The following is a 15443-nucleotide window of genomic DNA, read 5'->3' on the forward strand; positions in this document are numbered from 1 at the left end:
AAAACAGATTACAAAAAGTCTTACAAATGGAACTAGTGTGTTTTAATAATGCTTTTGGTCCTACCCCATCTTTTCATTATATTTGCTGAAGAAATGAATGATATATTGCAGCTTACCAGGCATAGACTCTCTCACACAGTTGTGTAAATATTAACTTACTCATGCAATAATGTCAAAGTACAACAGTCAGTCTTACTCTGTCTCAGCCAACGTTTAATTTAAACTACTAGGGAAGGGTCATTATTCACTCAATGTATCCACATGCTATTAAGTAGCTACTATTTTAATTGAGAAAAAGGCTTCATTATCCATAAGTAATTTGAAAAAGGAAAAAAAATGTTTATCTACATATTTGTGGGTGAAGTGTTTTCAAGAGAAATTACAAATGGGTCCTATTTTAGGTCTCTTCTATTCTGAATGACAGGCTTAACATTCTTCAAACCTTAAGAATATAATGACTACATCTTTTTTAAAAGCCCCTAGGGATCACTGTACATTAATGAATCAGTCAGTAAGTTATTTATCTATAAATTAATCTTTCTAAACAGATCTCAACCCTATTCAAATTTGAACGTTAAACTTCTAAGTTTCCACTTCAACTTCATACCCAAAAGGCCTACATCTGTAAAAACATTTCTAAGAAAACAGAAAGACACCCCCTCCCAACCCACCCCCGCAAGAAACAGATAAAAGGAGACCAGTTACGTTCCCAGCAGCAGTGGAGTCTAATTTGATGCCAGACAGAGGTTGGGAACAAAATCAGTGAACAAATCTTTCTTCAGTTTCAGTGAAGAACAATTCTGTTTCTATTTTGCTAATTAGACCAAGATAGATGAGTTCTACCTTTGTCTCAGAAGTCATGGGACCCAAAGGCCCACTGGCTAGAAGAGACATGCCTGATGCTAGAACAGGTGGCAGAAAAACTGTACATTACGTCTAGGCTTCTTGGGTAACACAGTAACTGTCACAATCAAATCTCAAAGACATTTAAAATTTCAAATAATATTCAAAATCATTCAACCCTCCCACAGAAATAATTTAATCAGTTAATAACACCCTCAACAAACAACTGGACTACCTACCACCAACAAAAAAAGAACCAATTAGGGAAGTAGTTAAAAAAAAAAAAAAAAAGAACCAATTTAGGGAAGTAGTCATCTCCTGAAAAAACTCTCAAGTTTGTGTCCATAGTTGGACTACATTTAAAATCAACACCATTTTACACAAGGAACTTGAACAGTATGGATTTTGGTATCAACATCAGTTCTGGAGCCAATTCCCCAGGTACAGGGAGGGACCGCTGACTGTCCGAAAGGCACTACGCTAGAGAATGAGATAGATCTGGTTTCTGTCCCGCGTGGGACATACACATGTTCTGATTGATTAATATATTTCTGATAATCCCCAAAGCTTATAAAGACATGAAAAAGTATGTAACTCTGATACCAATGACATAAGCCTTGTATCAATAATCTATTTTTAGCATCAAGATTGCTCAGAAATGTTACAGAAGAATGTTACCTATTTTTCACGATATTTCAAGTCAATGATTTAGGAGATGTTAGCTAAAAGAACAGTTGAGCCTATTCTTATGATAAAAGTTATGCTCTTTATGTTGGCTTTCTAGATGTTTGTTATTCAACGGAAAGTATGTTACATACTTTACTTTAGAAAATGTCATAGAGGAAAATAGCTTTTTGACACCTTCAAATTTTAAATATCAAACCTGGGATTCCTTTATTATAGGCAAATTCGCAGTATATTCTAAAATGATTTAAAAAACCAGTAATTTTTAAAAATGGTAGATAAAGTACATCACTGAGAAAAAATCATTGTAGTCTAGGCAGACACAATAGTAATGTCCCTAACTACCAGAAGACCCTTCCTTCAGACTCCCATGAAGCAGAACAGGCCATTCAGAGTTGGGCAGAGATAAGCTCACTCTGTGCACTCGGATTAGGCTGGGAGATATATCTGGACCAGGCAGTATGTGAAGGAGAAAATCATCTCATCAGACTAGGCTGTCTCCTGTTCACTTTGAGCAGAGGTCACTGTATCCTTAAATCATACTCAAATGCCCACATTTACTTGAAGTAACCAGAACTTGATTCCAGATAGAAACTATTGGGATATCCTCGTAAAGAAACTCTTAAAAATGTATGTGGAGGTACTGTTAGGTAGACCCAGCAGACATAACACCTCTTTCCTGCAGTACATGCTAGCCTTCGATGTGGAAACCGCACTTCATGAAAGTTGAAGGGTACATTTTATTTCGTCTTAAAACAGGTGATAGACGGTCTCCTGTTACATGTAGTAATTAGGGAGCTTATTCGCATACTCACCCAGTGTGGTCAGACTTGTTAATGTGTTGGGCTCATATAACAACTTGGCAAAGCAATCAGCGTAAATGCATAAAATGCCACTTACTATCGGAGGGGCTGTTGCTGGTGGACTATAAAAGATTGCTAAAATTTCAGACTCAGTTCATTTTAAGAAACCTTTATATCTGTCAGCACTGAGATAAACAAAAATACAGTGACTTGAAAAGGAAGAGCCAAATATTTTATCCAGTTTGTTTGGAAAGAAAAACATACTAAAGAACTCAACTATGCATACATACAATTATGATTTTATTTTTTAAATTACAATAGCCAGAGATAGCTTTCCAGAAGGCAAAAATAAAACACACAAACATTCTAGAAAAGTCCTTTCTGTTTCTTTAAATCTAAGGCCCCCTCTAGTGTTTGGAACATTATAGGCATCACAGTCCAACAAAAAGAACACTTTTGTTTGATTCATGTAGCATAAAATCAACGAGAGAAAAATGTCGAACCATAATTCATATTTCAAATTCCTGCTATGATTAGCTGATTCATTATCCTCTCATTCAGTAACTTTATCTGTTATTGTCAGGTTTTTAGAAAATTAAACTTTGTTAATAAAGAAAAATATATTTATATATATAATAGGATAGGGCTTTCGTTTCCCAAATAAATATACTTTGTTGAAAGTAATAGAAAATTAATTTAGCATTACTAGATAATCTATTCTGCTTTTATTAAAGTTAATGGTAGATAGTAATACTTCCTAAAGTACAGATTTAAATGTATAATTGGAAATCCAAATTTTTCAAGACCCAACCTAATCTGAGAATTCACCAATAAGCTTTTTCAATTCTGTGTAAAGTGTGCAATGTGGCGCTGAGAACTAACAGTGGCTCTGAAGAACATGAGAGGGGCTGGAGCCCTGCAGTTCCACGCAGACACGGCGCTGTGGGGTCCAGGGACATAAGCTCATGTGCTTTTCAAAGACTGATTAATATTACAGGAAGAAAAACAAAAACAAAAACAAAAAAGCACCAGTTCTGCTTCTCTTTGTTTTTTTGCTAAAACCTTTGTGTCTGTTTCCATATTCTATGACAGAGGCTTAACAGCTAGGATATTTCTATTACCGGAAAAGGGAAAAAAAAATTCCAAAAGCAAATATTGCCGTCTTGAGCAGGAGACTGACAGGGCTTATTGAGTATACTGAAAATCTTACGATTCGAAAAGCTCTTGAGACAAGCCTAAACTATGTGAACTGCATTAAACAAATGATGACTTTGCCCCAGTCTGTCACATGGCTTCCCTGCTCTGACACTGCTGTTGTCAAGCTTGTCTTTTGCAAGTAATACACGTTCAAAGTAATACAAGGAAAAAGACAGGTCACATAAAATGGAGTTTTTAAAAAATAGCTACGTGACTAGCTGGCCTCAGTTTTTATGCTATCTACAATCAAATGGAACAAGACGCAGCATCTTTAAAGTGCAACATATTTTCTTTCGGCTCAACATAAAAAATTCTACAACTGGAAATGACTGAGGCCATTTCTCCTAGAACAAATTTAATGAAAAGCTGTTCTGAAAGCTAGCCATTTAAACTGAGAAACACTGTGAAGAGTCATTTTAAATGCGATTACAAATAAAACCAGCATGGGAGAGGTAGCATAAAGTAAATGAAAGCAAATAAATACTGTACAGTAATATATAAAATCCAGCTTATAAAAACTGAATGGAGCATTTAAAAATATCTATTTTCTCTATTTTTGACGATATTAAAACGAAATGAAAATTTAGACCTGGAGTCTCTGAAGAGACTTCCCAAATGTTACTAATTACTGGCACTGTTTTTAGTCAGAACCTCTCTGATCTGTCGGTCGAGTTCACTTATGATCCGGTCCTCATGATTGTACACACCCGTCCTCATCAGAGTGTCTCTTTCTTCTATTAGGCGAGTCAGGTAATCATCCAAACCTTCCTCTTCAGTGGAGCCCTGTGGACCTCCCATTCTTCTACTCGCAGTCTCGCTGGAAGCCTGGTTCTGCTTTTGTTCTTGCTGCCTTAACCTGAAAAGTCAACAAGTGCAGTGCTAGTAAGCAACCGATACTGTTACAGTCTGAACAGCACAATTAAAAAGACCCACTGGTAAAGTTTTAGTAGTATTTTCAGGAAAAAGCCCAAATCAATGTATCACGTGACTAGCCAGAGTCCAAATACTTATTGAAAACAGTTAAAAAAAACAGGCTTTCTGAGTTACAAAACACATGAAAAGAATTAGGTGTGGTGATGCATGTTTACAATCCCAGAACGTGGGAGGCTGAGGCAGGTGGACAGAGGCTAGTCTGAGCTATATAAAAAGACCCTAAACAAAAGTAGCATGAAAACTGTAGACATTTTAGAATTGATAAAGAAAACAAAATCCTTTCAATTTTTTCCAGAAAGCCAAAATGGGTAACATTTAATTTTTAATTTTTTAAATTAAAATGCACGTATGTACATTTTCTGGAAAGTTAAGTGATACACAATGCTGCACACGTCTACTTACACGTGCCTTGTAAGGAATGTTCTCCCACATCAAGTATCTTGTAAATAGTTTTATGGTTTCATCATTAGATGTACCAGCATTTCATTACCCTTTTACTTGTTAGGTTGTAATTAAATATTTCTTATTTGAATATAATTTTTTTCTTTAAATTCATTCAATAATTACTTATTCTCAAGAGTTTTGGGAGTAGTACAGCCAATCAAGAAAGGTCCACACAAGAAAAGGAGCTAGTATACAATTATTTACAGAAAGCAAAAATCTAAAAACAAACGCCTGCTTCAAGAGGCATGCACACAAAGCAGGTGCTGTTTTGGGAGTTGAGTATTTTTAACAGAATATGTTAATTATAGTGCCTCGAAAATGGAAGGTAACAGTAATACTATACTAAGCAAGAGTAACACTATTTTCGGATGTGGAATGCATTCTAACTTAGAATGTACAAGTAATATCAATGCTAAAGTTATGAAGTAACTGGCTATAGAATGTATTAACTTGTGTCTTGGTAAGATAAAACAATTGGCCTAAGGCCCTGCTTTGAGATGGTCTTCAGAACAGCAAAGCAATGAGAAGCAAGTCCTTTGTGAATGTTCACAAAGTCTATGACAGAAGCAGGAAGACTTGGTTCACAGTGCATGGCAACTGCAGTTACTATGCAGGCACGCAGGCAGTTGCCACACAAACTGCATGTTTCCTTTGCTCAGCTGGCCTCTGAAACATGAAGCTCTCACCAAAGAAAAGAAAAGCGAAAGTCTGCCGTCTGCCGTCTGCAGACACCAGGCAGAGAACCCGATTGCTACGAAGTACTGCGTGTTGATACCCATTGGCTAATAGTGCCAAAATCCCCACTGAATTTCACCAGTGCATATGTACAGGTGGAGGTGTAGTGTATAGTTCTGAGGAGTTGTTTTTGCTACCTTATTATTCTTTTTCTTTTTTGGTGCTAGTATGAGGGCTTGAACTCAGGACCTTGAACTCTCAAGTTCTTTTGCTCCTGGCTGGTGCTATCTCGAGTCATACTTTCCGTGCAGCTTTTTTTTTTTTTTTTTTGCCAGACTGAAGAAAAGAGCCTCCAGGACTTTTCTGCATTTGAATTGAGATCCTCAAATCTCAGTATCCAGAGTAGCTAGCTAGCATTAGGCTTGAGTCACTAGCTCCTGGTTTTCTTGACCAGCATTGGGATTTGAACTCAAGGCCTCACACGGGTTTGGCTTGCTTAGTGGCACTCTTACTACATGAGCCATTCCTCCAGCCTGGCTTTTTGGTTATTTTGGAGATGGAGTCTAGCACACTTTTCTGTCCAGGCTGACTTCAAACTGTGATCTTCTGGATCTCAACCTTCTCGGTAGAATTACAAGCTACCAGTGCTAACTCTCTACCATCCTTCTTACAGTCATCATGGGGGAAGGTCTTACAGAAAAACTTAAGGACACACACAGTGCCAAACCAGGAAGTCTAATCATTCCCTTTTTGTGTCATCTGTTTACATATGAACTGATTATCCTTACCAAAGTAGTTACTAAAATGCATAGAAACAAGAGTCAGACACATGTCAGAAATGTATCTATTTCATAAGAGAGTGACTTGTGGTTGATATAGCCACAAAATGCCAACTGAGTTATACGTAACCTAGAAATTCCAAGTTTTCTCTGAATATTATTTGAGTATTATTTGATTTTCTTTTTGCTATTATAATCATTCACAACCTAATTGGTGACTGAGGTTAACTAAATGTCACGGATAACAAGATGATCATAATAAAAATCTGGAATCTGATAGCTTAAGATGCCCTTAAAATATGAGAGAAAACTTTGAAAACACGGTTGAAAAATTCTGGGTCTAGATAAACATTGTCTAGATTCCACTCACATACTTTCTGCCACTAGGAACCTGTAGCTTTGTATCATCTACCCTGTTAGACAGTTCCTTCTCCTCAGCTGCTTTGGTGGTACAAACTGGGAATCTCAGCAGATGGGAGTCTGAGGCAAAAGGACAGCTAAGTTTTCGGACCAGCTAGGGCTACATAGTAAATACACAGCACTGAAACCAAAAAGGCGACTTAAACAAAGATGGCATTTCTGCATATCAAATTTGCTGACCATATGAAAGTTAATTTTGTTAATGTCTTAATATACTTAATGTACTTTATCCTTGAGATCTAAAGCTCTAGTTTTCCTGATCAGCAAAGACCTAATTAAAAGGTTACCCTGTTAGAATTTTTGTTTTGCTTAAAAAAACCTCTTTTAAGAATTATACCTGTTCAATTCATTTCTTATATCCAACAATTCCTGTTGCTCAGTTTTCACTGTATCTTTTTCCTCTGCAGCGAGGTAACGCAGTCGCATCTGGTCCAATTCTTCTTGCTGCTTTTTAAGACGAGCCATTTGACTCTCTTGTTCCCTCTTGAAAGAAACAACAGTCAGACACATGTCAGAAATACATATCTGTAGGGAGCCAGGGTAAACGCCATTACAAGATGGCGCCCACTCCCTTGCAGCTTTGAGGTAACCACTCCATTTCAGGTGGTGCTTGGCGGGACGGTGGGTCCTGGGCTTTGCGCATGCGCGAGCCACGTAGAGTCCCCAGCCAATCCCGTGGCACCTGGTGACGGTGAAAGGCAGACGACCAATGATAGAAAGACCCGTGTTCCTATTCCCTATATAAGCGGCCATGTTTTCTGTGCACGCTCTCTCGCGCCCAAGCTCTCCTACAACTAAGAAGGCTCTCCAATAAAGCGTGATCTGAGAAGACTCCTGGTGTGGTGTTCGTTCTTCCTCGCTGGTCGAGAAGGCGCGCGCCGCAAAGATCTATTTCATATGAGAGTGACTTGTGGTTGATATAGCCACAAAATGCCAACTGAGTCATATGGAATCTAGAAATTCCAGGTTTTCTCTGAATATTATTTAAGTTTCTTTTTGCTATTATAATTATTCATAACCCAATTGGTGACTGAGGTTAACTAAATGTCATGGATAACAAAATGAAAGCCAGAGAGCATTATCTATATACATGTTGAATTGAAACCCTTTGTATGACTACTTAAAAATAGTAAAAACAAAGAAGTAATCATTCTACTTTAAGGAACAGCTTACAAGCAATAGGGAAAAAAATGAAAGAAAGCAGCATATAGGAAATAATTATGTTAAGATACAAAAAAAAATTTAGTAAGTAGAAAATTTTTAATAGTGTTTACATTTTAATAACAGTCCCTGGTCCCTAATTCCTAATTTTCAGGAAAACATGGTTTTCCACTTTTCCAGGCTCATAAAAAAAAAAAGAAATGGTAACTCCTCTGTTATCACCTTAATAATAACAATAAAAATGTTTACAAAAATCTACGCATCCACTTTCCTTAAAAACAGAGTCAAATAATACACCTTAGCATATATTTAAAAGAAATGAACAATTCTTCCAGGAGAGCCGATAAATTTCTTAAAAATAAATATGCAAAGCCAGGCGCCGGTGGCTCACGCCTGTAATCTTAGCTACTCAGGAAGCCGAGATCTGAGGATCATGGTTCAAAGCCAGGGCAGGAAACTCTGTGAGACTCTTATCTCCAATAAACCACTAGAAAACTGGAAGTGGCACTGTGGCTCAAGCGGTAGAGTGCTCGCCTTGAGCTGAAGAGCACAGGGACAGCGCCCAAGCCCAGAGTTCAAGCCCCATGACTGACCAAAATAAATAAATAAATAAATAGCATTCCACAAAATGGATATTCCATAATTTCTTCAATTAGTCTCGATTGCTAAAATATCCTATTATCTAAACACACAGGTCATGAACTCTTTAAGTTTCTTTAGCGATAGTGTTTTTTTGGTCCAGTTGAGGGGCCTGAACTCTGGGCCTGGGCGCTGTCCCTCAGCTCTTCAGCTCAAGGCTAGTGCTCTACCACTTGAGCCACAGCGCCACTTTCGGCTTTTTTTCCCCCTGCTTATGTGGTGCTGGGGAATCGAACCCAGGGCCTCAGCCATGCAAGGCAAGCACTCTACCACTGAGCCACCTTCCCAGCCCCGCGATAGTGTTTTTCTTTCTTTAGAACAGAACCTCAAAGTGAGAGCTGAATCAAAATATACAGGTGTTATATAGTTTTAAAATGTAAATTTAATGAATTATAATAAAAATCGTAAGTACCAAATCCTAAATATACATTTTGCTAAACATTTACAAAGTGAACCACCCACTGAAAAGACAATCGGAGTTGCAGAGTCCCTCTGTCACTCCTATCCACTTCACATTTCTCTGATAGTACTACCTGAATTCCAACATCACAGGTGAGTTCTACATAGGATTGTGTGGCATTTAATAGTTAGTATTGGACTTCTTTTACCTAACACTGACTTCAAGATTCTGTGTAGTTGATTACTCACAGCATTAGATGGCGTTCCATTATATGCATATACACAATCTAGCTCTTTCTGAGTAGTTCATTGGAGGTAAGAGTCTCATGGACTTTCCTGCCTGGGCTAGCTTTGAACTGCAATCCTCAGATAAGCTGCCTGAGTGAGTAGCTAGGATTACAGGCATAAGCCACTAGCACCCAGCTTACACTAGGTTTTTGAAGAAGATATTTACAGGATTTAAATATTTTGCTTAAATAGGTCATTGCAATTTTCCTCTAGCATAATTGATAAGTTGTACTTTCATTATTTCTCAGTTAAAAATATTTTCTAATTTCACTGTGGTGTTAACTTTCCCATTATTGGTAGCATGCTAAGTAATATCCAATCCTTGGGGACAATGATTAATTTCTAGCTTAATTTCATTATGATCAGAAAACATTCTGGAATATATTATGAAATGTATTAAGAATTACTATGTTAGGGCTGGGAAGGTGGCTCAGTGGTAGAGCACTTGCCTTGCATGCCTGAGGCCCTGGGTTCGATTCCTCAGCACCACACAAGCAAAAAGAAAAAAGCCGGAAGTGGCGCTGTGGCTCAAGTGGTAGAGCACTAGCCTTGAGCTGAAGAGCTGAGGGACAGTGCCCAGGCCAAGAGTTCAGGCCCCACAACCGGACCCACCACCGCCCCAAAAAAAGAATTACTATGTTAATACATAATATGAGCAATTGGCTAAATGTTCCTTATACACTAGAAAATAATCTCTATTCTGGACTTTTTCAATGAGGTTTTCTAGATATACTAATAGTGACTTGTGTTGTTTAAATATAGTATCTTTACCAGTTTTCTGGTGATAAGAGTTTTCAGGAGGAAGCTATGATGAAGTCTCTTATCATTCTTAAGGATCCGTTAGTTTTACCGATTCTTACTTTACGTAGTTTGTGGCTATGCCATCAGGTAAATACAAATGTGCAATTGTTACTCTACCCATCTGCCACTGTGAATGTTGCTTTTTCTCTCTCTTCCAAGTCTCTCTCTCTTCTCTATTTAGCAGTACTAAGATTGAATTCAGGGCCTCAAGCCATAATTCCTTTTGCTTTAAATTTGGTTTTCACACAGTGCTTTGAGAATTTGCCTCAACTGGCCTCAAAGCACAATTCTAACTCAGCCTCCCTCTAACTCAGCTGGGATTATAGGCACTTGCTGCTACTACTCCTGGCTAGAATAGCTCTTGTTACTGTTAATAGAATATCTATATCTATATCTATATAGATATATATATCCCTATTTCAAAATTGAACTATTATGCATCCTTATATTTAAAATATGTCACATAAGTAGCATATTATCAGGCTTTCAGTTTCGAATTTAGCTTTTTACTTAATATTTGCCTTTAATGGGAACATTCAATCCATTCATATTTAAAGCAATTGGTAATATAAAGGAATTTAAATCTTTCCATTACTTTTTTCTACCCAATCATCTACTTCTATATTTCTTATCTTACATTGACAATTTTATGTCAATTTTCTTTTATGGTATTCTTTGATCCTTTCTTTAAATATGTATTTCTCATTTAATAGATACTGAGAACCTTTATTATACTACAGAACATAAAGCATATTTTACACATTTTAACTCCCTTCATATTTTTGTACTATTTTTCATGAATTTAAATTTTACGTGTATTTCTCACTCAAGAAATACTTTAATTACTGTTTTTCCACAAGCATTATTTCCCTCTAGCTTGGCACTTAGTTTTCATTACCCTCTATTTTCTTATGCTTCAGTGCTTTCATCTATTAAAAAGTCCCGTTTCATTTTTCAGCTTTGCTGTGACAAATTCTTTCAACTTCTGTTAGAATATTTTCAGAGAACTTTAAGTTTCAGGGTTGTTGTTTTTTTCAGTACCTTAAGGATGTTATTCTATCTTATGAGCTTCTTTACTTTCATGAAATCATCTGTCAGTCTTACTTATCTTTTTTCCTTTAAAAGGCAGTATGTGTCCAATAAACATGAAAAAAAAAGCTCAACTCCTTAGTAACAAGTTGAATGAAAGCTTAACTCATGAGGTGATCAAAATGAAAATTATAAGACAACTAGAAACAGACAAATGTTGGCAATGATGTGAAAGACAGGAACAATTAAGCAATACCACTGAAACTCATACAGCCATGTTAGAAAAGCATTAGGCAATATTTAATGAAGCACCCCCCCCAAAAAAAACGGGTATTTACTAGTACCAAAAACTCTACTTCTGAACACATCTAAAACTGTTATATGTACAAGAAATATTCAGTGTTGTTTTATGATAAAAAAAAAAAAACCTAGGGGGAAAAAAATATCCACTATTAAAAGAACTACATATAGGGCTGGTAGAGTGGCTAAAATGGTATCAAGCCTCAGTACCACAAACAAACAACAAAACTATATAACTGGTATATTCATTGGGAATGGACAGAAAGATTAAAACCATAAAAACCAAGCAGTGCTGTTAATAGATACATTTTTAAGACAGTGGTTACCACTGGAAACAAGGGAGAAGATGCAGCTGAGAAAGCTGCACAGTTCCAAAGCATTGTATTTCTTTCTTTCTTTAAAGAAAGATTTATATTTTTTTTCAAGAAAAACGTAAGATTCATTTCTGGAATGTGCATTTAAGTGACAAAGTAATTATTTTAAAGGAAGAAAAAATATTCAGACAAAAATATATCGGATTGTCGTCTCTGGCTGAGAAGGGCATAAAATATTGACTTTTATTTTCAATGTTGCATAGAACAACACAATTTGCATTTTGTAGTAAACTAAAGTATGACTTTATGTCAATTGCTTATTTAGCCTTAGGCTACTTTATAAAACTTGAAATATTTATATTCTAAAACATGTAAGAAAATTCTTTAAATGCCTTGAGTTTTAGATCAAGCATGTAATATTAACAATAATCACACATATATGAAAAAATTAGAGGTTAGTGAAAAATGCTCTCTACTGCCAGGTGCTCTGGGTTAAAGTCTCCTCAATCAATTGAGTATAATCTTTATTTTGCCTTGACATCCTATAAATCCAGAGAAAAGATGTAAACATACATACACTAGACTAAACAGCGGCTCAAAAGTGGCCACTACTTGCTCTCCCACTCACACATACCATGGAAGTCTGTGGGAAAACTTAGAACTAAACTAAGGAACTCAAGTCAAGTTTTCTGAAAATAACCCAGAGCTGACAAGTCAGTAGGAGGGCCTGGATGGTTTCAAGACACAGTTTTTAACCAAGACTTGGACCTCCAACTGTTTTCTTAAACAAAGATTTACATCCCATCCTTGGCTAAATTACTTATAAATTAATCAAATTAATTACCCCGAGTGGATAAGCAGGAGGGCTGGACAAGACAGCGCTGATGTCAGCCGATGAAGTCTGTGTTGTTTTAACTAACTATAACAGCTTAGTTTTAAACAGATCTACTGTGCACAAATATGGTAAGGGACCCACATCCTACCTAGAATCTTAGTTCTGTTTCCTGTCCTGGGAACAAACATATCTAGCTTTTATATATTTGACATAGTAAAAATGTTTTCTACAACAAACTTATATTTTATAACAATGATTCATTTATATTTTAATGTAGTAGCTTTTATTCTGGTTATCTGAAACTATACTCTAAAGTGTTAAATGTTTTTAGATATATATGTGTATATAAATATATTATCAACTACAAATTAAGGATTAACAGATAGTCAAGTATTTGTGGATCAATTTCATTTTAAGTATTTGTGTTTTAAAATATTTGTACAGTGTATTTTCAAATTAGGGATAAGAAAAAACTAAGTGGTTCACAAGATATCTAACAAGTAGAACTTTTTTAGTGTTGTCTCAAGTTACCAACCGCAGAATATGAGGTTATCATATCCTTGTTTCCTAATTTAGGACTCATTTTATGTTATACTTATTTATATATTACAGCTATTCCTGTCTTGATTATAAAAGAAAACTTTTACAAAGCTTACAACTTGGAAACAAGCTTTTATGGTTGTGAATCAGAAGTTAAATTTTCTTCTAAATAATTAGAAGGTTATGATTTTTTAATTCACAAATTGACTTACTAGGTTACCTTTGAGTAATGGAAATCTTTGTTTAGACATTCTTTTGGCAATGGCTACCAAGCATTAGATCTTATTTCCAAGCTTTACCAGCTGCGTTTTGTCATTAACGTTTATTAACAATCTCAGATATGGCTTTCTCTGTCTAATCCGAACCACACAAATGTTTTGTATGGCCCTCTGGAGGGTTTTGATGTGACAAATTACTGGCAGAGATTATAGCCCCGTGGCTATTCACCAGAGGCAATGTAAAATTAACATGGTACTAATCCAATTTAAACAAGAAGTTGCACAAACAATTCTCTGAACAAAAGCAGAGAGACAATTCCAGTTTTACATCCAAACACAATAAATGTGCTTTTAATAAAAAGAATTTTAAGGAAAAATTTGAAGCAATTTTCACACAGATGAAATGTAGTGATTTGGTGGTTATTAATTTTAATCTTCCAAAAACAGCTAGTGGCGGAGCAAAATTCACTGAGGCAATCCCAAGGTTTATTACTTTTCTTCTGAAATTATTGCATCCCAGTGTGGTCTGCAAAACATCAATGATTCCTAGTGACCTTAAAATTTGTTTATGGTATTGCTTCTAAAGCATAACGTTTGTGGGATGAGGAATAAAAATGGTCCTCAATCAGAGAACAACAAACAACCCTGCACCAAGACTGAATGGTTACTTTCATTTCCTTTCATAGAGTCTAAGTTTAACAGTTTTCTATCCTAAACCAAGAGAAAGAAGGCATATGAAAACTACCTTGTCAAAGCTTTATTGGGCTAGATAGTAGAAAGAATAAATTGAAAGTAGATGAATAAAATAAAGAAGACAGCAAACAAGAGGGTGACTATGTTAAGGAGGAGGATGACACTATTTTATATTCAATATCCTCTTAAAAGAGATGACCTCAACATTCCAGTTAAGCAAGAACACGAATTATGAGCTCAGGCAATACCGTTTAGAACATTTTGACTCATATTTTAAAACCACCTCTGCTGGGTACAGTGGCTCATGCCTATAATCCAGCTACTCAATCAAGAGGCTAAGATCTGAGGATAGTGGTTCAAAGGCAGCCTGTGTAGAAATGTTTGCAAGACTCATCTCCAATTAACCACCAAATGTCACACATGGAACTGTGCTCAAGCGGTAGAGCGCTACCATTGAGGAATGAACTCAGGGATAGCACTGAGAACCTGAATTCCAGCTCCAGGACCAGAACCACCGCCTCCTCCCCCCCGCCCCCCCCATACACACAATAGAGCGCTACTACTGAGGAAATGAGCTAAGGAACAGCACCAAGGCCCTGAGTTCAAGACCCAGGACCAGCACCCCACACACACACACTCTCTCTCTCTCCCCTACAACCAACTTTAGAAAGGGCATAATATACAATATATACATACGAACAAGATTGTAACCTAGATATCTTGGCATCATGACTTTGAATTAATTTCTTCTACCTTAGTCACTTTGGTTTTCATGTTCACTGATTTGATAACATCAACATCAATGATGGCATTTACCTCACTAACTCATAACTAGTTCTCATTCAGTAAACTTGTCTTTCTTATTTTCTTCTCCTTGAAATTCTTTTATCCCATGGTTTCTTTGGACTAAAATAATAAAATCATGAAAGGGATGCAGCCTGAATTCTGTTTAAAGACTTGAATTCATATCTCTATCACTTAACACCTGTGTGATCACACACAACTTACCTTTAAGTCTCACGTTCTTTCTTTATGAAATGAGAATACTACCAGCTTCATAAAAATGTTTATTAGGATTAAATGAAAAAAAAAAAAACTCTGAAGGGCTTATCTATTCCTGGGCAAACATAGCAAACATTAATACTATTTCACATCATAATTCTTTTTACCCTTTCTCTCTAGTTGGTATTTTTCTTCCTTAGTTTTTCCTCATCTTTAACATTAAGAATTCCAGGTTCTCTCTGGTAGGCTCCTCAAGCTCTCTTTTAGCCCATTCACACTCTCAAAAGATGCATATATCTTACTGCCTGCAGAATTTCGGTAAAACCTAAAATGTTCACATTTTTAATCTTATCTCTTTCCCATATTTCAACTGGCTTCTTAACAACTATATTTCCATAAGTTAACACTCTTTCCAGATACTACAGCTTGAACCCTTTGCATTATCT

General features: G+C 36.3%; 1 protein-coding gene across 2 annotated transcripts in view; it reads right to left on the minus strand.

Moving 5' to 3' along the window:
- Positions 1–2609: 2609 nt before the first annotated feature.
- Positions 2610–15443, minus strand: part of LOC138818227 (centrosomal protein of 120 kDa) — a 60261-nt gene continuing 47427 nt past the window's right edge. For both annotated transcript variants that reach the window (XM_070009244.1, XM_070009245.1), the window contains 2 exons: positions 7116–7261; positions 2610–4383 (listed from right to left, as the gene is read on the minus strand). In XM_070009244.1, the coding sequence (XP_069865345.1) occupies positions 4149–4383; positions 7116–7261 (381 nt within the window). In that variant the 3' untranslated portion in view covers positions 2610–4148. The remainder of the gene's footprint in view (positions 4384–7115; positions 7262–15443) is intronic.

Source organism: Dipodomys merriami, unplaced genomic scaffold, assembly GCF_024711535.1.
Source record: "Dipodomys merriami isolate MVZ:Mamm:240054 unplaced genomic scaffold, mDipMer1.0.p SCAF_72, whole genome shotgun sequence".
In the NCBI taxonomy this organism is placed as follows: domain Eukaryota; kingdom Metazoa; phylum Chordata; class Mammalia; order Rodentia; family Heteromyidae; genus Dipodomys; species Dipodomys merriami.